The sequence below is a fragment of the Furipterus horrens genome, unplaced genomic scaffold (assembly GCF_987537825.1).
Source record: "Furipterus horrens unplaced genomic scaffold, mFurHor1.1.pri manual_scaffold_7, whole genome shotgun sequence".
Lineage (NCBI taxonomy): Eukaryota > Metazoa > Chordata > Mammalia > Chiroptera > Furipteridae > Furipterus > Furipterus horrens.
The window spans coordinates 74148999-74175840 of record NW_028327177.1 but is presented as its reverse complement, the minus strand read 5'-3'; the positions used below and the strand labels follow the sequence as shown (position 1 = coordinate 74175840).

Genomic DNA, 26842 nt, shown 5'->3' with positions numbered 1-26842 from the left:
TTTAGGGAATGATGATTTTTATTAGTTAGAAAGTTTAATTATACACAAAAAATTAAAATAACACATGATGTGACCCTCAACTTTAAAGTTCTATAAGTTGCCATCTCTGTATCTATGATAATAACTTTACGTAACTCATTTTCATTTACAGAGTGGAGTATGAGCCTTTGGTTGCATGCTCTTCTTGTTTAGATGTCTCTGGGAAAACTGCTTTAAATCAAGCTATATTGCAGCTTGGAGGACTGACTGTAAACAATTGGACAGAAGAATGCACTCACCTTGTCATGGTAGCAGTTAAAGTTACCATTAAAGTAGGTTGAAGTCCTTTTTTTTATGTTAAAATGAGTCCTGTGAATTTAAGCTTACTCATACATTATACACAGTTGTTGTTTTTAAAATCATTTAATTTAAACCCATCAGAACTATTGTAAATTTATATATGCCACCCACATGCCTTTTGTATACCATTTAGGCTGGAATGGCTTTTCTTTTTTTTTTTTTTATTTATTGTTTTTTTCTATTACAGTTGTCCCACTTTTTTCCCCATTGCTCCCCCCCCCTTTCTCTCACAGTCCATCCCCACCCCAGTTACACAGTTGTTCATGTCCATGGGTCATTTGTACTAGTTCCTTGACTAAACCCTTCCCCTTCTTTCCCTCTTCTCCCCTCCCCCCTGGTCACTTTCAGTCTGCTCCTTGTTTACTTGCCTCTGGTTCTATTTTGTTCATTTGTGTTGTTCATTAGTGTCTTGTGTTAGGTGATTATCATATGGTATTTGTCTTTTACTACCTGGCTTATTTCGCTAAGCATAATACTCTCCCATTTCATCCATGTTGTCACAAATGGTAGGAGTTCCTTCTTTCTTCCTGCTGCATAGTATTCCAGTGCATAAATGTACCACAGTTTTTTAATCCACTCATCTACAGATGGTCACTTAGGCTGTTTCTAGCACTTGGCTATTGTGAATAGTTAGGCTGGAATGGCTTTTCAATAACATGTTTATTAATGTGATACAACAGAAGCACATAAAATTATATTTCAGATTATGATTTAGCATTTAAAAAAATGATTTACGTTATCTGTTCACCAAGATATATACAGTGTATAGGTTGTGTTTTCAGCTTAAGAGCAAAGTAACTGGAGAGCAACTGCCAGTCTTCAGAATTAGTTATCTCCTGTCTTCTCTTCAAATTGTTTTCCTCAAATATCTGTCGTCTTATGTCCTTTTTTATTTGGTTTAAGGCCCTAGTCACAAATACTTCTTAAGTTGTTGCAGTTTAATATTACCCTAAAGTATCTTCACAATCTACAGACTTTAGGTATATACTTTTAGAAGATGCTGATTACACAGGGCAACAATTTTTAACATAATTCCTGTTGAGTTGGATTTTTCAGCTGTTTCAGTCAAATAGGCATGCTGATTTCAAAACTGCAGTTAGTTTTCTTCTGTCATGTCAACTTTTTCTGTACAGCTTATCTTCATGCAACCATTCTAGGCTGGATTGACCCTGGATCAAGGGAAGTACTAGTGCTCTGCTGAGAGCAAACCTCTCTCAAGTGGGGAGGGGTGGGGAATGACATTGGAGACCAGCAACAGGTTCATACTTGTCTAGGCTATTCAGATACGTATGAGACAGGGTGGTGACAGGCTGTGTGCCACTCTATTCCGAAGTGTAGTCCGAGTTCTTGTCTTTATACAAGGAGTTAGCAGAATTTATTTTTTAATTTACATACGTACTTATTTCCTTTCCTTTGGATCATGTCTGCCTCTGCTATTTCTTGTCATAAGTGCCTAAACAACCCTGATTCATTTTGTTATATCTGTGGCAGTTTCACCATTCCCAGTCAAGGACAAACATCAGCGCATTTGTCAGGCAAGACTATTTTGCATATTTTAAAGTAAAACTTGGTGATCAGGATAAGTCTTGGGCCCCTCACAAGGTGTGCAAGCAGTGTCTTGAGAGTTTACGGATGTGGACAAAGGAAACACGTGAAAAATTGCCATTTGGTATACCTATGGTTTAGAGAGAGCCCAGAGATCTTTTTCAGGCAAGTTTTTCTCATGCAGTCTTGATGAATGAAAGGAGTTCTGAAGCCTTTTTGGATAGTTCCAAATCTCATGCCAAATCCCTCATGCTGATCAAATCCCTCACAAACTGAGTCATCTTCAATTTCAAAATCTTCATCGTTGCTGTCACTTAGTTCTTCACCATACTTGTGTTTTTTGAAAGAGGATAGTTCAATGAAAACTGGCACTGGGATTTCAGCTCAATGAGGCACTGGGCGTATAGCTGATGGCAGACTAGGATACTCTATTTTACATTTATTTTTCTTGTTACATCCTGACATTTTCACTATACAAAAGTAACAGTCACTTGAATGATCTCTGGGCTCCCGCCAAACCATAGGTATACCAAATGGCAGTTTTTCACGTGTTCCCTTCATCCACATCCGTAAACTCTCAACACACTGCTTGCACACCTTGTGAGGGGCCCAAGACTTATCTTGATCACCAAGTTTTACTTTAAAATATGCAAAATAGTCTTGCCTGACAAATGCGCTGATGTTTGTCCTTTGACTGGGAAAGTTGAAACTGCCACGGATAAAACGAAATGAATCAGGGTTGTTTAGGCACTTACGACGAGAAATAGCAGAGGCAGACATGATCCGAAGGAAAGGAAGTATGTATGTAAATAAAAAAGTAAATTCTTCTAACTCCTTGTATACAGACAAGAACTCAGGCTACACTTCAGAATACGATTCACTATATAGAGCAGCACACAACCTCTCACCACACTGTCTCATGTGTAACTGAATAACCTAGACAAGTATGAACCTGTTGCTGGTCTCCAAGGTTGTCCCCCACGCCTCCCCACTCGAGGGAGGTTTGCTCTCAGCCAGTAGGAGAGCACTAGTGCGTCCCTTGATCCAGGGTCAATCCAGCCTAGAATGGTTGCATTAAGATAAGCTGTACAGAAAAAAACTTGACATGATAGAAGAAAATTAACTGCACTTTTGAAATCAGCATGCCTATTAAGTCTAAAACAGCTGAAAAATCCAACTCAACAGGAGTTACGTTAAAAATTGTTCCCCTGTGAATTTAGATTCCTTTATTAGATGATAGAAAAATCTTTTAATATCTAATATAATTATTTAAATCAGAATGTGTGTTTTATAGCTACAGAGGTAGAGGAGGGCTTGCTGTTCAGATTGAACCTCATGTCAAACTTATATCTTGGTGGGGTTATCTCTGACCAAGGATTGTGTCATCTTTGCAAGTTTATGAAATTGATTTCTAAATTTAGCAGAGTATTAATTTATGCTGGTATACCCACAGATAAACAAAATGTTCACTTACTAGTTTACATTGGGTTGCACCCTTACAGTGATCAGAATATTTTTGTGTGGACTCTAAGATATCAAGGTAGCTGAGAAACAGAAGAGCTAACTGTGCTCTTGCTTGGTGGTTGTATAATAGGAGCTGAGTCTGTGACAGACATGGAAACTAGCACCCATTCACCAGAGCACACACTATTCTAGTGACTGGGACCTGACAGCCTCCATATGGCTCTCCCCAATTAGAGGGTGTTGGATATACACTAACAAAGGCTTGCAGAGCTGTCCTTTTCGATATTTCTGATCAATCTGCCAAAAAAGAAAACTTTGTCATTACTTTTTGGTAAATTTTCCAGAAGTACAGTTTAGCTTATATTTTTTAAATCATTAAATTTTAGGGAAAAAAAAGAACTTCAAGAACTTTCAGTTCAATTTTTATTTTCTGAGGAGGAAACTGAGGCACAGAGCAATTAAATACTTTGCCCAGGATTACATGTTTTGGAGCTTACTCAGTTCAGCTTTTGCTTCATATAAGAAGTCAGTTATTTTATTCATTGATGTCTTCAGATTCCATTCTTGAGAGACAGTCCAAATTACTTGCTCATATTTAGGTAAAACACCATGTTATTAGAAACATATTTAAGTTCTTTAGCTGAATTAATTCCTAGAATTTTGCTGTATCTTTTTTATTTTCATTGGCAATGGTGGTATTTTTTAACGTTCCTCAAATTTTGTGTATATATCTTATTTAAGGTCGATAGCTTAATTCACTGCTACTTCAAGTCTCCACCCCATCTGTATATACTTATTTTGAGCTTTTAACCAATCCCAAACAGTTATTCCCTTTGTTTACTTTCTTGAGAAGACTTGATTCCATAGTCACAATCTGTTGGAAAGACATTTAGGCCGAAAAGATCTTCTGTCATGTTTTATCTCTTGATGTGTTCTCTAGGGCAGATGTTACATTGCCTCAATCCAAACTTATACTTTTTAGCATATTAATGTTTTTTAAAAATCGGAATACATTTTAAAATTGACTTAAATTTTATGTTATGTTGTTTGACCGCCCCAAATAAGTTTTTTAATTAATTTTTTTAAAGTAATATTGTAATTGGTAGGTTTTATAATTTAGTGATTATATAGAGATTTGTATACTAAATTAAGCAGTGACTGAACTGACTTATTTTATAGTTTGTGGCTTTTTTATAGAGAGATGAATGGGAAAGGAATAGAATAGCCCCTTTGTAGTCTATAACTTAAAACTTTTCTTTAAAATTAGCATGAGTATATATATTGACATATGTTTTCTTCTTTTTAGACAATATGTGCACTCATTTGTGGACGCCCGATTATAAAGCCAGAATATTTCACTGAATTTGTTAAAGCAGTTCAGTCCAAGAAACAGCTTCCACAAATTGAAAGGTATATTGTATGCCTGAAATATAATAAAATATGACATATGAAGTATGTTAGCACTAATTTTATTTAGGTTAATTTGCTCATTAATGGCTGTTTCAGAATGTAATGTTATAGTTCAGTTTTACTGGTGAAGTTTTTTGTTAAAATGTAAAGAAAATGTCCCTAAATTCTTTGTTGGTTGTTTATCTTGGTGAAACAATGTTATACATATGTGCCAATATTGAAAGAAACAAACTGAAGGGCAGTGGTGGCACAGAGGTGCCATCAGCAGAGAACATCTGCCAGTGCCAGGTGTCCTGCACATGGACACTACCTCAACTGTGTGGTGCAACGGCAGCCTGTTCCACAGATGCATGGTGCCAGAGGGAATAGTAACAGCACCAGGGCCTGAGGATGGAGTTTGTTTTTCCTGAGACTGACACCTGTACTGCTGAATATTTTAAGTATTTAGTGTTGTTAGTATTAGTGTACATGTTAGGTGTTTTAAGTAATAGTATATACAAAGTCTGAGCATATTGCCTGGCATCATAATGGGTGCTTATTAAAAGAAATGTTGCTCATTACAATATTTGCGAAGTTTCATAATAGTTTGCTTTATTTATTTACTTATTTATTGGATTGACCAAAAAGTTTGTTTGTTTTTTTCTGTAAGATGGCTCCAGTAGCAGTCTTTTACTTCATTCAAAACAATTTTGTTAGATTGTTTGTGACAGCTTTCATTTTAAAAAAATTATCAAAGTTGATGAATTTTTGTGTAGCCATTTTAACATTGAAAATGGGAGAAAATACACAATTTTGGCATAATATGCCTTATTATTTCAAGAAAGGTAAAAACAACTGAAATGCAAAAAAAGATTTGTGCAGTGTATGGAGATAGTGCTGTGACTAATCGAACGTTGTCAAAAGTGGTTTGCGAAGTTTTGTGCTAGAGATTTCATGCTGGATGATGCTCCACAGTCAGGTAGGCCAATTTAAGTTGTTAGTGATCAAATTGAGACCCTAATTGAGAACAGTCATTGTAATACCACGTGGGAGATAGCCAATGCAGTCAAAATATCCAAATCAATAAAGTTGTTGGTGAAAATGAAAAATATGTTTTATTTTATGGAAATACCATACAGACTTTTTTGCCAACCAAATATTTGGATGATTTGCTAAATTTGTTACCCACCAAGATATAGAATATGCTTAGTGTTAGTAATGTTTAAAGCAACATAAACTATGGTTGAGGAGGGAGGTACTTTGATTATTTTTCTCAGATTGCATGGTTAAAATGCTGGTAGCTAACTAAAATGGTGAGTGTTTTAGTCATCTTGGCACAAGAGCGTGCTTCATAAAATATATATCAGTAGATATGAGTACATGGAATATTAGATTGATTACATTTATAAGCTTATCTCTGTAGGACAACTTCAAATATTTAAAGAGATTAAAAAATTAAAATATTACTCAAGTATTTCATTAATAATTTTAAAGTATTACTACCTAGTATAAGCTATTTTGCCCAGTGCAGGGTTTTTAAGGGACCATTTATACCTGATACTATGTATCTGTTTTTAAAAGTAACAAAGTTAGATTTTTCTTTCTGTTTTTAATTTTCATTTGGAGGTTTCTTGTATCTTATAAATATGATTAACACATAATGTAATGATTTTGGACTCTGGAAAGAGATCATCAGATTTTATAATAGATGATTCTTAACCTTTTTTTGAGTCCTAGACCCTTAGAGAACTTGAAACTTCACTTATATACTACCAATTTGCATGGTATTTCAATAGAATCACATTGTCCCCCAAAGCCTATTTATAAACCTCCTTAGGGAAGTTGATAAATCTTATAAATAACCACCCTTGTTACAGATAATAAAACATTGTTAATTCTAGATTACTTGGGAGTGGAGGAGTCTGTCTGATAGGCTTCTACTGCTGAAAATAGGAGTGTTTTGTGGTCTTGGAGATTTTAGAATTAGTCATTGGTTCTTACTTATTGTTCAGATTTTCAGGTGTTTTTGACTAATTCAGTTTTTGACTGCGATCAGTATAATTTTTTTTCTGGCTTCTATTTATCACTTTATTAACTTAGATGACTACACTAAAACATTTCTGCCATGAGATTGTTTGGTAACCCCTTCACTATTAACCAGGAAAGACACATGTTTGGTGGTGGCAATTGATAATCAAATTTTCAATATTATTTTAATTCCTTAATTGATCCCTACTCCTAGTGGTATCCATTTGATGTGCTTATTAATGACTTGTTTGACTGCATGCTCAACTATTAAATAAAAAGAAGAGTTACAGTTTAGTAGTAGGATGGGTTACAAAAAGGATAAGAAATAAATTGTAACTTTTTATTACATAACTGCCTCTTTTAGTTCTGTAAAAAGCATCATTGCTAGTGTTGGGTTTGAATTAGGAAGGCATATAACAATCTTTATCTCACAGAAAGTATTGTCCTTTTTGGTGCAGTTATGAGTTATGTCTGCATCTCTGCACTGTTATCAAGAGATGAAGAAGATGGCCCAGGCTGGTGTGGCTCAGTGGACTGAGCACTGGCTTGTGAACCAATGGGTTCCTAGTTCAATTCCCAGTCAGGGCATATGCCTGGATTGCAGGCCAGGTCCCCATTTGGGGGTCTGTGAGGCGCAACCACACATTGATGTTTCTCTTTTCCCTCTTTCTCCCTCATTTCCTCTCTAAAAATAAATAAATAAAATCTTAAAAAAAAAAAAAAAAAGAGAGATGGAGAAGATGAGTTGAAGCTTCTTGCACTGACCCAGTGTATCATATCTCATTTTCCTGTCTTCATAATACCAATGTAAGTAAAGGCAGGTTTAGAAGACTCCACTTTAAACAAGTTTTTAATTTTAATACTTTAAACTCTGTTAAAGGATGTTCGCTCAGTTGGTGTAATGCAGGAAGTTGAGTCTGGGGATTTAGACTGTTTGTTCAGATAAGCCAAAAAATCCACAAGAGGACTGAATGGAATAGACATTGCCTTTATTATTTACATTATAGGGAACTTTGACAGCAGCAGGTCAGCAAGCAGGACCACACTCTCCTGTGTCTGAGATTTGTTTTAAGGGGTCCCAGACAAAAGAGGCATGTGTCCTATGGGTGACTCTAAACTACATTATCTTAGTGTACAGAAAAGGTCAAGAAGCAGTCATAGGACTGGAAGCTACTCCCAAAAGGCGATAAGGAGGAAGTTACAATTCATTTTCAAAACAATACACATTCCTTCTGGCCAGGGGTCCCCTGATCAGCCCTCAGTCATGGGAGGGGGAAGGGCCATTTCCATTGACCCCATACTCCACCCCATCATTGCTTTTTCCACCTTATTTTTTGTGTTAATTTTTTCAGTGGGAGATGGGTGCGAGCATATTGGCACATTGTATTAATATATTATAGATACAGTCAAGGCTATACCCTAAGACTAAAAGTGCAATACAGCAGCCAAAGAGACCCAGGAGGAGGGAATGCCACCAATAGTCTGTAGCATGCTGTACTGTGATATTCTTATACAGGGTTGCTGGCATTTACTTTATGAGCAGTTCTGTTTCTGTATTTAATATAGATACAGGCTGTTGTATTTTTACATATAATTTTGACAGTCGCCCCACGCTGTCCCAAACTGTGTACATGAGCTACGGCTTGGTGTGGTGGTTCTGCTTCCTTATGAGGGAGAACACCTTCTTAGGCATGTGTTTGAAGAGGCGGTCAGAAGCCTTCCAGCCTTGCAGCCAGTCCCAGTGTGTCTGGTTTGCAGGACAGATTCTTCATAGAAGGCCAGCAGAGGCCATGCTTGGGAACTTCGTGCAGACCCAACAGTCTGAGCAGTTGTTTTTATCAGTCAGCATTCCTGCTTATTGAAGGAAGGTGTTGGTTTTGCAGAATCCAACCAGACAACCCCCAAGAATTAAGAGAAACCAGGTAAACAAGGTCATAGTATACATTTTATGAAAATAGAAAGAATACTAAGGCTTAGGAACACAGCAAATCATAAACCAGTTTGTGAAGCTTTTGCTGGAATAAAATTAAGCAGTGACAATATGATATATTTTTTTTTATTTGTAGTTTAAATGTTTCTGGTGATAATACTAGGTGCTTAGGTATATTCTGTAAGGTTGATACTATATTAGCAGTTCTTAATCATTTCAAATTAAAAGAATGAGGGAAAAATGAAACAGTAATATTCAGTTTAGTTTATGGGTGAGAAATAAAATTTTACAGACAATTCATTGGATTAAAGTCAATTTCCACAATTGCGTATAAGAGATTTTATTGGAACATAATTTTTCTTTTAAAGTTCCGTCGTCGGCAGCCGTCCGTCTTGAGAGACGATGGTGTAGCTTCTTAAGAGTCTATCTGCACCGCCGAGAATGGCTGTGCAGTCCGACTCGGGAGTGACACGGTATCTGTCTCCTCCCGTGTTGAATCGACATCTTGCGATGACGCTGGAGTGTCCTCTCCAGTGAAGCTGAAGCTACAGAGCCTGGGCAGGGTGATATGGAGCGTCTGCTGTTGCCCATGCAGCAGACCCCCCCTCTCTTCGCAGCTGAAGGGTCCAAGGGAAAGACGGAGTCAATACAGCTTGGCTTCAGGTGCGCCGCAGGAGTTGCCGGTGTTGACTACAACGTCAAACCGCCTTAGGGACTCCGGCTCCGGATTTTCTGTCGGGGTTTACTCCCTTAGCCTTTCCCCTGAAGAGGTATGCCGCAAGGCAGCGGAGGTTTTTTGGAATCAGAGTTTTCCTTCTCTGATGTGCCCTGACTGGAAGATCGAACCAGCGACACTTAGCTCGCAGACTGACGCTCAATCCACTGAGCCAAACCAGCCAGGGTTCTTTTAAAATTACCCTTATTTTTATTAGTCAAATTAAGATTAACTCATTTATTGTCTTTAGTTTTAATTTTGGCCTGATTATTTACATAAACACAACAGGAATAGCAATTGATTATATAGACTTTTTAAGACTATTTTGTTGGAACTGATGCAAGGAACCTTTAGATTGAGTTTCAGTCAGCCTTCCAGGACATGGAAACCAAGCCACACACCTGTCATTAGACTTTGCCTGCAATACCTGTATTTCTCAAGTCCCCGAGGTTCTTAATTGTGTTTTGAGGTTCCTTTTTGCCATTTTTTAAGAAGTAGCCTTCATTTCTTATTGGGAATGACTACCATGAACCACACGACAAAACACAGTACCAGGCTGTTTTTTAAATGGGCTTTTATTGGCTCTAAAAGTTAAGTTCAGCTCCTTAAGGCTTTCTGATAACAACCAGAGTCCAAGCATGCCTCCATCAGGCATGACATTTCAATCACAGTCTTGATTAATAAAATTATAAAAGGAAACTGAATTTATGTATCCTTTTATGAAGAAATCTGATTTCTATTGGGTTTGTACAAACAAATATATTGTTATGGAAAGAATATTTATTAAGAGTTTCCAAATTTCAGAGCTATTAGGTAGGGAGAAAAATGTAAGTATCAATATTATTTATGAAATTATATTTTATTAATCTTTTAAGAAACAACTTTCTTGTGTTTGAAAAATAAATGATTAAAATAGCAATATTTTTTAAATAGCAATATTTTTAATAAAAAGGTTATAAAAGCCACAATTATTTTTATTATGTTTCATAATATTTATTTTATTTGTAACCATCTCTGTAAATTTAGTCATTTAATAGAGCTTTAGCCATCTTCTTTTAGTTCAAAGGTACGTTTCAAAAATTCATTCTTAGAAATATGCAATTTAAAACACGTTAGAGTCCTTTCCATGAACCCCTCCCAAGACATAATATTTATTTTTGCAAATGCATTAGAGTAAAAACTGTAAAATTGACAAAACTTAAAATGACATGGTTACAAGAGTTGAGCGTAAAGCAGCTGACAAAGGAATTTGCTATCCTGTAACATTTGAAGATAAAACTAAAATTATAAATGAAAGTATATTAGAATTTATATAATTTTTAGAACATTTATTTTAATAATATATATACAAATAGAGCATACCTATTTTTTTATTTGACAAAGCTTCCCATGTACTTTAAGCATATTAAATAGGCCTAATTAGTCAAAAACTTCTCTTTCATAAAAGAGGGAGAACAAGAACAAAGCTTTGCCTTGAACCTATGCCTCCCCCTCTCACCTCAGCAAGGTCCATTCTCTTCCATGAGAATATACCACCAATAAACCCTAATAGATTTGCTGATCTGTAATTCTTTACTGCTTCATCAAGAAGAATCAGGTTTCACCCATCAACAAAAGTTTCAAGGAGGGTTTATTTCCTCATTTTTCTTTTTAACTTAAGTTTACCCTCTTAACTGTCTTTTGCTTCTGCTGGTTTTCCTTTTTTTCACACAGGTACTCTGCAAGACCTATGGGAGTGTTGGGGCACCCTGTGTTTATCCCCGTCATTCATTTTTGGGATTTCCCACACTGTTTTCCACCCAGTATGTTGCTGTCCACAGTCGACTTAACTTGGGGATTTTTCAGGATACCCAAGTTCTACTGACTATGCCAATTGTAATGCAGGAGGTCGAGTCCAGGGATATCGACTATTGGCTGGGATAAGTTGAAAAATCCACGAGGAGGACTGTGTGGAATAGACCTTGCCTTTATTATTTATTATACATTACTGAAAACTTCGACAGTGGCAGGACAGCAAGCAGAACCTAACCCCCTTGTGTCTGAGACTTGTTTTAAGGGGTCCCAGACAAAGGAGGCATGTATCCTACAGGTGACTCTAAACTACGTTACCTTAGTGTGAAGAAAATGTCAAGAAGTAGTCATAGGACCAGAAGCTACTCCCAAAAGGTGATAAGGAGGAAGTTACAATCCACTTTCAAAACAATACACATTCCTTCTGGCCAGGGGTCCCCTGATCAGCCCTCAGTCATGGGAGAGGGATGGGCCATGTCCATTAATCCCACAGTTGGTTAGAGCATTGTCTTGATATGCCAAGGTTACATGTTCAATCTGGATCAGGGCACGTACAAGAATCAACCAGTGAATGCATAAATAAGTTGAACAATAAATGTCTCTCTCTCTCTCCTCCCCCATTCCTCCTCTTTCTCACCTTCCTCCCTTCCTCTGTCTCTCAAAAATCAATAAATAAAAATTTAAAAATAAAATATTATGTATAATATGTCTGAATGTAAAGAAATTATCCTTTAGAAAAGAGAGGGAGTTACCATTTGAATTTTTATAAAGTCTTATATTGTGGAGTAATTTCTTAACTCTTTTTGAGACAGCAAGCTTTGTTTTTGGAAAGAGTCCTTGCATTTATCCAAAACTTGCTGGATATGCCAACAGTGTGAGGCCCTGACCACCCTGTACCCACTCCATTTTTCTGGGATGTTTGCAGTGAGAAACCTTGAGAGATGAGGCAACATCTCTCTCTCTGGACAAAGAGCAGGCCCGTATAGCCTGTTATAGAACTGATGCATTCCCATGTTCAGTGTAACATACCCACTGTGTGTCCTTTGATGGCATCCCCCTGGGATTTATTTGGGAAGGAGACCTGCTGCAAACATGCTGAGGCTCAACTGGTTGCTTTGTCTCTGACCCAGGAGTCTGTGTCTTCTGCCAGCATTCATGAAACAGGAACAGATTAACTTAGTAGCTTGTAATTAAATCTCAGACTCAGGAGACTATTAGACTAAAACAGTCTCAGTAAATGAAAGTTTAGGAAGCTTATAGAGCTGACCTTACATAATTAAAATTCAGGGCAACAAAATATAGCACATACCAGGAATTTTTTCCTGGAGATAGACCTCACATTTACAAGTTAGGATTTCAATATAATTGAAGCCTTTTAGATAATCACCAAAAAGCAAAACAATAAATAGTTCTGGAAATCATGAACATATGTCTACAAGGCTAAAGAAGTAAATAGCTGTCCATATGGTAAGAATATGTTGTGAGAAACCACTGAACTGTCTTCCAGAATGGCTGCACCATTTTGCATTTTCACTAACAGTAAATGAGTGTTTCTGTTGCTCCACAGCTTCACCAGCTCTTCATGTTGTTGGTGTCTGGATTTTGGTAATTCTGATAGGTTTGGAGTGGTATCTCATTGATGGTTTAGTTTCATTTCTCTGATGACGTGTGATGGATGTACTTATATACCATCTGTATATTTCTTTGGTGAGGTGTCTGTTAAAAGTCTTTGCCGCCCCTCTTTTTATTTTACAATTTTTAATATCAAATTTTTATTGCAATTGGGGAGGTAAAAATAGAGCATAGGGATATATAGTCAATATTATAAAAACTGTGTGGTGCCAGGTGGGTACTTGAAATATATAAGGGATCACTTTGTATAAAGTATATGATTGGCTCATTTTTAAATTGGGCAATATTTTCTTTTTACACTTGAGTTTTAAGAGTTCTTTGTGTATTTTGGCTAATGGTCCTTTTACAAGTATTTTTTAGTCCGTGGCTTATCTTTTCATTCTCTTGGTATTGCCTTTCGCAGAACAGACGTTTTTAAGTTTAATGAAGTTCAGCTTGTTAATTATTTTTTATTTCTTATGTCTTTGGTGTTGTATCTAAAAAGTAATCTCCATAGTTAAGGTATTTCAGTTTTTCTCTTATCATCTAGGAGTTTTATTGTTTTGTGTTTTACATTTAGGTCTGTGATCCATTTTGAGTTGATTTTTGGGACGGGCATGAAGGCTGAATCTAAATTTATTTTTCTGCACATGGATGTCTAGCTGTTCCGGCACCATTTGTTGAAAAGACTGTCTAAGCTCCACAGTACTGCCTTTGCTCCTTTGTCGAAGATCAGTTATATTTATGTGGGTCTATATCTGAGCTCTCTGTTCTCCTCCATTGATCTGTTTATTTTTTCATTAGTACCACAGTCTTGATTACTATAGCTTTATAGTGAGTCTTCAATTCAAATAGTGTCAGTACTCTAACTTTGTTCTTCAGTATTGTTGCTATTCTGGGGATTTTGCCTCTCTATATATGAACTTTAGAATCTGTCAGTATCCACAAAATAACTTGCTGATAGTTTAATTGGGATTGCATTGAATTTATGAATCAAGTGAGGAAGAACTGACAACTCAACAATATTGAGCCTTCCATTATCCATGGACATTAGTAATTTTTACTAGAAGGCAGAGATAAGCTGAAAGGTTGGTCACTTACGAATAGCTATAGCAAAAGATCTGAGTATATAGAAGGTTGAAACTGGCTGAAAATCTGTTGATTTTTATTTCCTATTTTCTTCTTTCCCTCATCATTTCCATGGATAATTAAGATGTTTTTATAGAATTATATTAAAAGAATTAATAGATTATATTTTTAAATCTCTCTCAGGAAGTTTTAGTTAAACTGACAAAAGACTGTCTTAATTTACCAAGTTTCTCCAAAGAGATCTATAACAAAACACTTAAAATAGAAGTTCACAGAATTGAAGTACAAACATTATTATTATGCATTGGTTCCCAAGCAAACACAAAATGCTGATAGAATTTGATCTTCATGGATGATGTCTCTCTCAACCTTTTGCAATTCATTTAACCTATATACATATATGTACTTAATCGTATCTTGTTATGATTGTCTACTCTTGGGATATAAATTCTCAGGAAATAAAGAACATTTCTGCTATTCTGTGTGGCACCTGTCACCATATTTCTAGAAAAAGCATTTAGATGCTTTTTGTCATTTTGTTCAGATAAAAATTTATTATTTTTTAAATAACTTAATGGTATTATGGAAATTAAGCCTTCCTAGTGTCTAGAGAGCTACTCTATTTACAAATTTAATGGCATGCATACAGAGTAGTTTATAATTAGAATATACTTTAACTTTTTTTTTTTTTTTTTTTTTTAAGTTTTTATCCACCTATTGATGAGCCATCCATTGGAAGTAAAAATATTGACCTGTCGGGACGGCAGGAACGAAAACAGATCTTCAAAGGGAAAACATTTGTATTTCTGAATGCCAAGCAGGTAATGTTATAAGCTAAATTTTCCTAAAGAAAACATTACATACTAGGATAGATTACTACTGTTTTAAATAGTTGTTAATGCATTTTCTCTTGAGATTTTTGTGTAGAGGTTTGATGTGGAACTAAAAACTTCCCAGGCACCAGTGCCTGCCCTTTATATTATATAATCATACAATGTATATGATTATAATAATCCTTAACATCTGTCAATTGGCCTATTAATTAAGTTTATATAAATATGTAAGCTAGCGGAGGGAGGACCTGGTTTAAGTTCTGACTTGTTGGGTTAGTAAACAGGTATTGAATGTCTTGTGTGTTGATGGGGGGGGGGGGTGGTTTCAGGAGTTTCTGTCGCAGGTGGGAAACCCTGCCAGTTGGCCCTGCAGACAGTATGATTTTCCAGGGCTGGAGAGGTGCTTGTGAAGCAGGGGTTTTCTCAGAATGGAGGTTCAGAATTTCCTCTCAAGAAGCAGGACAAATTCTATGTCAATTTTTAAATTTTACTTTCAAATCAAATTCTTAGAATTTTTAGAACATACTCAAGAAATTAGTTGTGGCTATTTTATTTTTTCTTCTTTCTACTTTTAGCATAAAAAGTTAAGTTCAGTAGTTGTTTTTGGAGGAGGAGATGCTAAGTTGATAACAGAAGAAAATGAAGAAGATCGTTTCTTTTTGGCTCCTGGAACTTGTGTTGTTGATCTAGGAATAACAGATTCACAGACCTTAATTTCTGACTCACAGAAAAAATGGATGCATTCAATTATGATTATGCTCCAAAGGTACTTTATTATTTATTATTAAAAAAGAATGTATGGAAGTAGTTGGTTTTATAGGTAACTTCTGTTGTATTCTACATAACAATGAAAAGGTATATAATAATTATTACAGAGATTTTATTATGCATGGTACTTGTACTTTAAGAAATCTTTTTCTATTCATAGACCAGATTATTCACCCATGTTTTTTACTAGTATTTTGATACTTTGTTTTGAAATTTGTTTTTAATATACATGGAATGGATTCTGTTTATACCAAAGCTCCACATGCATGGGAACGGTTTGGCTTTATCCTCCTTCACTGAATCAACACCACATTAACATCCTCACGTCCAGTTGGACAAGCTCTCTGTTCTGTTCTTCAGAAGTAGCCTGGCAGTTCTTGGCTCTTTATTTTTCCATATGCATTTTTGAATCATCTTCTAAGAAGCCTTGTTGGGAATTTGATTAGGAATTTCAGAGAGTCCACCCAATCAGTTTGGGGAGAATTAACAACTTCTATAATTTCTCCGTAGAGATCTTAAATACCTTTTTTAAGGTATTCCTAAATACTACATATTTTCTGGTAGATATTTTATCCTTGGTAGGTGTAATATAAACATAATGATATTTCTTTTAAGTATATTTTCTAATTGTTTACTGTTGATGGATAGAAATTCAGCTGCAATTCTTATTTCCTGCCACCTTGCTGAACTTCTCTATATTTCTAGTAGTTAATCTACAGTCTTTTTTAGTATAAACCATATCTGTAAATAATGACATTTCTATTCTATTTTTAATCCTCGTGTCTCTGATACCTCCCTTTGTCTGTCTATGTTGTATGCCCACTAGGACCTCCAGAACAGTGTTGAAAGAGCATGTTATTAGTAGCCACATATGTTTATACTGTTTCCCTATTTAAGATGGCATTATGTCTGTATAACATTGTTATTAAATATATATTTAAAATTTTTTATTTTATACAGCCAGTCTTTATAACTAATTTTCATAGTATATTTATAGTTTCAGAAACATAGTAGAGTGATAAAATATCAATATTAAATTGCCTTAATTATAAGTAGGTATGTGTGGTCACTTGTTTATAATACTTTGTAAACCTTTTTTTAGTGTAATACTGTTATAATCGCACATACGGCTGAACTCTAACTTAACATGGTTAATACATTCAAAAACAAATATTAAAGCCTCTGAAAAAGACCTTTTAAACTACTGCAGTCACTCAAAATATCTTGCAATAATTATTAAAAAGTTTTGTAAGTTCTTAAAATTTGAGGTGTACTTTCTATATAGCATTGTATTAAATTATTTTTGTTTTATAAATTCAGTCATTACTCACATTACAAAATAACAGAACATAGATTCACCATAAGATTCCTTTAATAAGATTCCTTAACACACGTAAATATGGTAAAATGATCACCAAACTTTAAATCATAATACTATATAGATTCAACTTATACATAATTTTTTGTACTTCTCTCCCTTCAACTCCCTCTCCCCTTATCCCCTTCTCTCTGCTTCTCCTTTCTCTCTCTTCAAGTTTTCTGTTAGGATTTTAGTAATCATAGGTTTGCTTATAAAAAATTTTTTATTGTTTCATGTGGATATTACTGCTTCCTAAAATTATAGAATTTTAGAACTGCACCCTTTACTCTAGACCTTTACAGATGAAATAACTGAGTTAGTAAAGCATGGTGGACTTGACCAGTGTAACATTGCTCGTTGAGAAGCCAGCACTCTATGTATTTGAAATTCTCTCCATACCGTAAAAATGCTGTGCCTCTTGGGTGTGGTGAGGTGGGGAGATAGATTCAACTTAACATCATCTTAATAAATTTGTTAGTTGGAATATATTGTCATACTTAAACCATTTTATTCTAATAGGCAGAGTCTTAGACCTATTCCTGAAGCAGAAATTGGATTGGCAGTTATTTTCATGACTACAGAGAATTACTGTAATCCTCAGGGCCAGCCCTGTACAGGTAATTAAAACATTATTTTATTGATTCCTTAGTAACTTTATTATGTAAATTGGTGATAGCTATATGCACATTGATGATAGGCTGTATGCGCATTACTGTATACTTGCCAGGGGTGACCATTTTCAACATCTTTTTAAAAAACCTTTTCAATTCAGTCACTTAATCATTTGATAAATATCTGTGGCTGCTGCATACTGGGCACTATTCTAAGTCCTGAAGATACAGTGATGAATAGTTATCTATTATTGTGAACTTTATATTTTGAAAGTCAGGATTCAGACAGTTAAAAAGCAAGTAGACAGATACTTCTGATAAGTTCTTTTGGGGCCAAGTACAGAGAGAAAGCTAAACGTGATGAGGTGGTAGTGATTTGGAGCAGACTGTTTTAAGTGGTGGTCAGGAGGGTCTCACTGAGGATGTAACATTGCTGCCTCCGGCATTCTGCAAACAAGAAAGGGCCACATGGGGGGATCTGGGGAGGAGAGTGCCAGGATGGAGGACCTGAACACAATAACATCTGTGTGGAGAATGGATTCCAGGGTCCAGAATGGGAGTGGGGATATGAGTGGAAAGCTCTCATGGGGGTATGGTGGTAGCACCAGGAGCCTTAGACTGTGGTGGCAGCTGTGGAGAAACAGAAGAAAAGATTCAGGGTATATTTTGGAAACAGCTTGTAGTTTTGGGTATGAGTTGCTGGTTGTGCTGTTTCTGAGATGAGGGATGGATACTATAGTCAGCTCAGTGATGACTGTCACAGAGCTGGTGTACTCAGAGGCAGCAGAGCTTGCCTCTTTGTTATTTAAAACACTTTCCTCTACTTTTGAAAATAAGCTGATGTTGTCATCATGATGATTTATTTATTTTTTGCTTTTTTTTGTACCCTAGATATTTTTATGTTTATTCTCCCCAGGTCTTCTCCTCTTTACCTGGCCATGAGAGCATCCATTCTGTATTCCTGTACATTTATTTTTCTATAGTTATTTGTTAGCAGTTATTGGACCTTGGCCAAAGGAGACAGTACTGCATCATGTACCCAGGGGTATTGTTCACATTGTGGCCCACTGATGGGCCACCTGTGGAGTTGGACAGTGACCCTCCTGGGTGGCTATACTCTGCAACCTATTTTAGACAGGTTAGGAATTTGCTAAGCTAGATTTTGGAAGGAGTGAAGCATTAGAGCCTAATGACCAGGAATTGATTAGGTATATAGGTCATTACTCTTAGGCATAAGACCTGGGCTCTGGAAATTCTGGTATAATTTTAGCAAACCCCATTAAATCTGCTCTCTTCCTTCCGGTAACTGATGATGTCAGTGACTGCCTATGTCCTTCAAAGATATCTTAGCCTGCTGGCAAGGCCTATGTCCTTCAGAGATATCTTGGTCTGCTGGCAGGAATGTAACTTCTCTGTTTTAGTAAACTTCTCTGTTCTCAGAGCCAACTCCCCCAAAGCCATCAGCAGAAATCCCCCTCAACTCCCTCCCCCCTTATCCCCTTTAAAAACCTCTCTTACTTTTGTTTGCTGTTGGCACCTTAGGGTCTAAGCCTGACTTTAGCATCTGGCCAAATACAGTAGTCCCTCTCTGTGTCGCCGTTCACTTATCACAGCCTCACTGTATCGCAGGATTGTTAAAAAATTATATTTAATTATTTATCACGGATTTTTTGCTATATCGCAGGATTTTGTGGTACTGTATATGTATGTTAAAGTTACATAGGTTTAATAGTGTAGAATAAATGTAAGGTTTCTACTTCGTGGGGGGGTCTGGAATGTAATACCCGCGATAAGTGAGGGAATATTGTAAATCTTTTACACTCATGGCCTGTTTTGTTGTTTCTCCTCTCACTCTCACTGGACCTAACAACTGCTAGTAATGGTTAGTAATATGATGGCTGTCTTCAGTTTGCAGAGACTGAAGCAAGCAATTTACATACATCATCAAAATTTAATCTGTACAACAGTTCCTTTAAAATAGATGACATCATCTACACGTGATAGATGAGGGAACTGATGTACAGAGAGGTTAAGAAATTAGCCAGAGGTCCTGTAGCAAATCATTTGATTCAAACTAACTCTTAAGTGAAAGCTATTATGATTTTGTTACACTACAGTGCAGATGGCAGTTATTTTGCTTTGTGAAGTTTGGAGAAAAGGTATAGAATGATGGGGAGCAGATCTGAAAGGATAGATGTCTGATGAAAATTTGACAGACTAGTATTTTACTGTGGATAAGAATGCTTATTCTCCTTATATTTCTACCTTTTCTACTGAGCATATTATATGTTTCTGTTTGTATATAGCTATTTTTAAATGCTTTTAAAGTTTCCAATATGTCCAAATAACTTATTTTGCTGGAATTGTGATATGAGTATTTCCCCAAAATTCATGACTAATATTCCCAGAATTCTTCCTTAGAGTTAAAGCAAAAGACAAACTTCTTAGCCTCTTAGAGGGAATTGCTTCAGTATAGATAGTAGAGAGAGCAGTGTTCTTGGAAAAGCTACACTATTTCAGAAATAGCATATGCTATAGGTGTTGTTTTATGGACAGTGATTTCTGTTCTGTTATAGGGAGAGGGAAAAAAACCCACCTGTCAATTTCAGGCTTTTGACAACACAACAAAAAACATGTAAAAAACAAACAGAATCATGTGTCTGAGTAGCTCCACTTGTCCAGCACCTGTTTGGGACAACTGTCCTCTGTCTTTAGAAATTCACATTCTCCATAATTCAAAATAGTCTGGAAAATGGCCAAGGAATCTTGTTTTTTTGTTTATTTGATTTGATTGGTTTTATGCTTGTGTTTCTCATACAAGTGGCCAAGAACCACTGGGCTAGAATATATAGGGAAGGACTAACTACAGAGGAGCCTTCTCTTATGTAAACAGAAGAGCCACTCCACTACAAACTTCAGTCAGTCCTCATTCTGACAAGATCTGAAGTTCTTCCTCTGCAGCTGCTTCCTGCTCCAGAGGCCTGCTCCCATCCCCACCCACAGCCACTGCCCTGTGGGAACCCTGCATGTCTGTCTGTCTTGAGGGCTGTTTATTGCCCGCAGTAGAGGTTCTGTCTCCGTATTCATCTCAATAGTTGCCATTTCTCTCTGCCACTGCTGTTTCCCTTTAAAACTTTTAGTCCTCATTATCTAAAGGTAAGTCCCTAACCCTCTGTCTAGACTTCTGAGCCCTCAAGAGTTTAGCTACAGCCTGTCTCTCTTCATCCTCACCTTTTAAAAAATACACATCCTTACAGAATACACAAGCTATATTGTTTATAGTCCTCACCTTCCTTGACCTCGCTCATCATGGTCCCTGTTCCTAGAATGCCAGCACTGCTCTTCCAAATTTGACTCACTCCACAGATGCTCATCTAATTCATGGAGTTTTTCTGAGTTGTTTTTTCTCCCATAATTCTCTTCCAAATAGAAATTAATTACTCTATTTTCTTTACCCCAATAACTTTTCTTTGTATTTCAGTTACGAGTTTCTTCCTACTTTGAAATATAACTGGCCTTTTTATGGCTCTTTCAGCTACTGAATTGAAAGTAAGCTCTTGTTAACTTTCTCTGACAGCACCAAGCACATCACTTGTTTGTAGGAGTTACGAATATTTACTTAATTGAACTAAGTTATTGGTGCATAAGATTATCTGTGCCAGTGTGGAACAACAGTTTTATCATCTAAGATTAGAAATGTATTTATGGCCAAAAGGGCCCTAAAGGTAATCTAATCTGTCATTCTATTAAAAGTTATGGGATCTCAAGACTGAAAAAAGTTAAGGTCCCAGAGATACTTTATGTCCAAGCCAATCTTAAAGTTTGGGTTTATCGCCAGTACCTTCCCTATTGTATTGTTTCATGTAGAAACAAAGTCATAAGAAATTGGTAAAAATCTACATTATCATTAGTAGTATTAGTTTTTGTACATATTCATAGGTCTGTGTGGGTTCCAAATCATAGACATCTGACTTAAAATTTTAGAAGAAAGTTTTGGAGGGACAGAATATGCATGTTTCCTTCCCTCTCTTACCACCTACTTTCTTTCCTCCTTTTCTTCTGTATTTATTCATTTACTTATTCAACAAGTTTTTATTGAACATTTGTTATATATCTGTATTCTAAACACTTGGAATAAAGAGGTAAGCAGATCAGAATAAATGCCTATCTTATATTTGTAGCAAGAGAACATTGTAAATAATCTTGTTGACAAACATCAGTTACCTTGGGTCATTAGATTTCATTTATAAATGTTTCTTTTAATGATGACATAAGCATCCATAATTATTATTTTCTGCAAATGTCTGTACAAGCAAAAATGAATTTTAGGGATATGCGTGTTTAAGAAGATGCCAGTGAGCTTCGAAGGTGGTCACATAAGGAGAATGTCAGAAGTCTTTAGATATCTGAACTTGGAATCACTACTAAACATTTTATTAAACACATCCTATGTCATGAGGACCTTACAGTGATAATTTAGCTTATATACTTAGTAAATACCAATGTAAAAAAAAAATCAGTTAACAGTTTAATTCCATTAACTTATTTATATTCACTGTATACCAAAAATTGCTCAGGGACTGGAGACTGAGAAATGAGCAGAGTCTGTCCCTGCTCCAAGTCAAAAGGGAAAGTAATATGTGAAAAGTGCAGTGTACAGTGAGGCAGTGATAACATTCACATGCACAGTGCTTACTGCTCCAAGCATTTTTCTCAGTGCTATCCAAACAACTTTTGAGGAAAAGTATTATAATTCCCCCAGTTTATAGATAAGGAGAGTGCAGCATAGAGAGGTTAAGTAATGCAGGTCACACAACTAGACATAAGTGTGTTAAAGTTAATAGAGTGATAATATACAGGGTGGCGCAGGAGCTGAACTGAGGGGCACCTACTTCAGAAGTGCAGGGTGTTCAGGAAAAATATGCCAGGAAATTGGTACTTGAGTTAAGTCGCTATCCTAGTATATAAAATTATGAATAAATCAAGGTTTTTTGTAGTAGCTAAAAAATTTGTCTAAAACTGTTTATGTATTTTTTCTAAATAATGTATTCCTTCTAAAAATAAAACTCATATTGCCCTGGCTGGGTGGCTCAATTGATTGTAGTGTCATCCCATACACCAAAAAGGTTGCAGGTTTGATTACCAGTCAGGGCACATATCTAGGCTGCAGGTTCTATCCCCAGTTGGGGTGGATACAGAAGGCAGCTAATTGATGGATGTTTCTCTCTCAATATGTGTCGATCTGTCTGTCTCTCTCCTTTCCTCTCCTTCTCCCCTTCTCCCTCTCCCCCTCTCCCCATCTCTTCCTCCCCCTCCATGTTTCTCCCTCCCCCTCCTCCTCTCTCGTGCCCTTACTCCCTCCCTCCCTCACTCTCTTTCCCTCTATCTAAAATCAGTAAACATATCCTCAGGTGAGGAATAAAAACATTAAAATAAAATAAAACACTGATTTTGATTTCTTTAGATGGTAGGGTAAATATACTTTCTGTGGGAAAGAAATGTAATTTTTTTTGTCTGTTGACTTAAAGCATTATTTTGAATTAGAATTTAAGTTGATTATTTTTATTTAGGATAATACTTTACTATGAAGGATTTGTTGTTCCTATAAAATGATTCAGTTTAGATAGGCTCATCACAGATGCCAACAGGCTGCAGATAGGACATTTCGTTAGTGCCACCGAATGGAGACAACTGTGTGCTGTTTTACCTGCATAATTCCCTCTGCATGACACAGTCTAACAATGGTGAGTGACCAAGTGTCCTCCTTGGGTCCAGCAGTTGTGTTCTTTTTCTCACTTGTATGATTTACAGGTTCCAGGATGATGACACCAGGGCCAAGCCTTTCCCAAGACTTGTCAGTCAAAGGGAAGCTTATGCCAACTGTCCTAGTGAACACTATGACATATGTAGCCAACACAGAGTTGGAGCAAGCAGACACATGGTAAAGTTTCATTGTTAAAAAACTATCATTATAATTATGTCAACTTAAGTTAGTATCTTGGGAAAAGCAGCATGGGAGCGAGGGGTGCCAAGGGAAAATAATATTTTAGGACAGAGATCAGCAAACTTTTTATAAAGGACGAAACTGTAAATATTTTTGACTTTGTCACAGCTGCTAAACTGCCATGCTACCATGGGAGCAGCTACAACCACATGTGAATGAATGAGAGTGGCTGTGCTTTCAGAAACTTAATGTACAGAACATGTGGCAGGCCGTCATTTGCCAACCTATCTTGTGATAAAAATTTTTTTATTACTTGCAGATGTACACAGAAGATAATAAAGAATTATATGCTTTATTTGTGACTAATGAAGTAAATATCATATGAATTTTATTATATGATATTGCCTGTATTTGAACATTAATTACTTATAATTTTGGAGATGCTTTATATGTGCTCACCTGACTAATCTGAATAATTAACACAGTGTATTTTAAATAATCCATAATGAACTGTTCATATTGAAAGATATTTAGGATATCACTATACATGACCACCTTTCAGTTTTTCTGCATCATGTTTTATATTGAGGCCAGATATAACTTTTTAAAGAGAAACTTTTAATGTTTTGAAAAGTCCCTTGAACAACAGCTTTACATGTTTTTCTGTAAAATAAGAATAGCAAAGGCCTTATATATTCAACCATGCATTGCAGAACTCTGTGTGTGTGTGTGTGTGTGTGTGTGTGTGTGTGAACTTAAAATATTTTTCTGGCAGTCTATAGCAGCGATTCTCAACCTGTGGGTCGCGACCCCTTTGGGGGTCGAACGACCCTTTCACAGGGGTCACCTAAGACCATTGGAGAACACATATCTAATTACATATTGTTTTTGTGATTAATCACTATGCTTTAGTTATGGTTGGGGGTCACCACAACATGAGGAACTGTATTAAAGGGTCGCAGCATTAGGAAGGTTGAGAACCACTGGTCTATAGAGTTGAGTTCTATTGTACAGACTACTGTCTGGAGTATAACATCAGTTCATCTAAAGTGATCTGAATAGCCTATTATATGATACTGGAGATTATTCTTTTTTGTGATTTCCCATTTTTAATTCATTTTTTACATGGAAATAATATAAAAATCTTAATCCAAGCAAAAATTACCTAGGATTCTCACCTCATTTAATTTATAATAGGACATGAGGTTGATATTCCATGTACGCTTGGCAGTGTTTCCTGACAGGGTCTGTCTGACGGGGTGAAGAAGGAAGATGTCAGTCATCTTCAGGGAGTGTCAATGACACAAGAGCTACTTTCTTGGGAGAGTAAAACACATTTGCTGAATTACTGTCTAAGGATAATTATGCTCTAAAACTACATTACATTAGTACTACTGAAATGACTTGTTTCTATACAAGAATTGCTGTAAACTTCATTGACTTACATTCTTTTCTTCTGCTACAGTATGGATTTGAGTGAACAACCAAAAGAAATAAAAATTTCCAGAATAGAACAAAAATATAGAATGCCTTCGCAAGAAATATCCACTGTAAAGGAACCCCCCCAAATAAGCTCTGATAATAATACTGTACTATCAAATACTCGAGTTAGGATGAAAATCCTGAACTATCAGCTCTCACCAATGCAGCTCCCAGTTGTAAATAAAGGTAGAGATCAAGCGTCCCCGCAGCCTCAGACCAACACCATCCGGAACTACTTCCAGCCATCCACCAAGAAAAGGTACATCTTTACATCACCTCTGTGTCTCTGAGAAACTCTGATGTTTATGTGATTGTAGAATGGTATTCAGTCTGTGCAAAGCTATGGCCTTTGACCTTGCTTCCTCACTATCGTCACAGAATGGACTCTCATCTTTTTCCTTCTCTGCCTTAGCTCATGTATTGTTTCCTTAGCTGCACTTGTCTTTCAGCTTGCTTGTTTCAACCTCTCACTTTCATGAGGGAGGACCTGCTCCATCAATGTTTTCTCTATTTCTAGTACCATTAGTGTCTTCTGGGTCCTCTTTGATATGCAAGAGCGCTATCTCATTTCTTAAAACCCTCCGTTGGCTCAGTTTCTTCCTCTTGCTACTGCCTTTTTTTGTTGTTGTTGGTAAATTAATTTTGGCGGGGGGTACCCCTGCTCTGTAACAGTTCTCCCCTCTAAGACTTAAGACCCTTTACAATCTTATAAGGGACAATGGGCAAAGGTCTTGTGCTCCCTTAGCTGCTTCAAGCTGGACGTGGTCATCATCCTACCTACACCCTTGGGTCCAGAAATCTCTAATAAGAGTTGGGGTGTGGAGAGGAGGGTGGCCTTCCCACATGGGGAAGGATCTCGCAGACTCCAGGTCAGTTGGCTGTCGCCGGACAACGGCGTGCTCAGTTTAACAGGCTGGCATCCTTGTTGTATTTCCTCCGCCATCTTGGATCCTCCCCTTAGACTTGCTACTGCCTTTTGTCTCTTATAAATGCTGTTAAATTTTTCAGAAAAGGGAATGATTTGTTTTTTATTGTTTTTCTGTTACAATTGTACACAGTTTTTTGATCTACTCATCCACTGATGAGCTCTTATGCTGTTTCCAGCACTTGGCTATTGCAAATAGCACTTCTCTGAACATAGCGGTGCATAGGTTTTTTTTGAATTGGTGTTTCGGGATTCTTCAGGTATAATCCCAGCAGTGGAATTGCTGCATCAAAAGGCAGTTCCATTTTTAGTTTTCTTGAGGAAATTCCATATTATTTCATAGTGGCTACACCAGTTTGCATTCCCACCAACAGTGCACCTAGCGTTCTCTTTTCTCCACAACCTTGCCACCACTTGTTTGTTGATTTATTAATGGCCATTCTGTCCAGTGTGAGGTGGTATCTCATTGTGGTTTTAATATGCTTCTCTCTGATGGCTAGTGATGTTGCGCATTCTTTCATGTGCTTCTGGGCCCTCTGTATATCCTCCTTGGAGAAGTGTCTGTTCAGGTCGTTTGTCCTTATTTTTTAGAGAAAGGGGAAAGGAGAAAGGGAGAGAAACATCAATGTGTGGTTGCCTCTCATGCCCCCCCAACTGGGGACCCTGGTGTGCAACCTAGGCATGTGCCCTGACTGGGAATCGAACCAGCAAGACTTGGTTCGCAGGCCAATGCTCAATCCACTGAGCCACAGCAGCCAGGCCTTTGTCCATTTTTTAATTGGATTGTCTGTCTTCTTTGTGTTGAGTCGTATAAGTTCTTTTACATACTTCGGAGATCAAACCCTTGTCTGAGGTGTCATTGGCAAATATGTTTTCCCATACAGTTGGTTCCCTGTTCATCTTGCTGATGTTTTTTTCGCTGAGCAGAAACTCTAGTTTGATGTAGTCCTATTTGTTTATTCTTTCCTTTATTTCTTTTTCCCTAGGAGCTATATTGGCAAAAATATTGGTACATGGG

The 26842-nt window shown here is 36.7% G+C and overlaps 1 protein-coding gene across 2 annotated transcripts in view; it reads left to right on the top strand.

Moving 5' to 3' along the window:
* The window catches only part of NBN (nibrin), a 68842-nt gene that overhangs the window by 2357 nt on the left and 39643 nt on the right, over nt 1–26842 (top strand). For both annotated transcript variants that reach the window (XM_090283817.1, XM_090283816.1), the window contains exons 4-10: nt 152–311; nt 4655–4758; nt 14605–14722; nt 15310–15500; nt 17382–17479; nt 23285–23414; nt 24883–25158. In XM_090283817.1, coding sequence (XP_090139943.1) covers nt 152–311; nt 4655–4758; nt 14605–14722; nt 15310–15500; nt 17382–17479; nt 23285–23414; nt 24883–25158 — 1077 coding nt within the window. The remainder of the gene's footprint in view (nt 1–151; nt 312–4654; nt 4759–14604; nt 14723–15309; nt 15501–17381; nt 17480–23284; nt 23415–24882; nt 25159–26842) is intronic.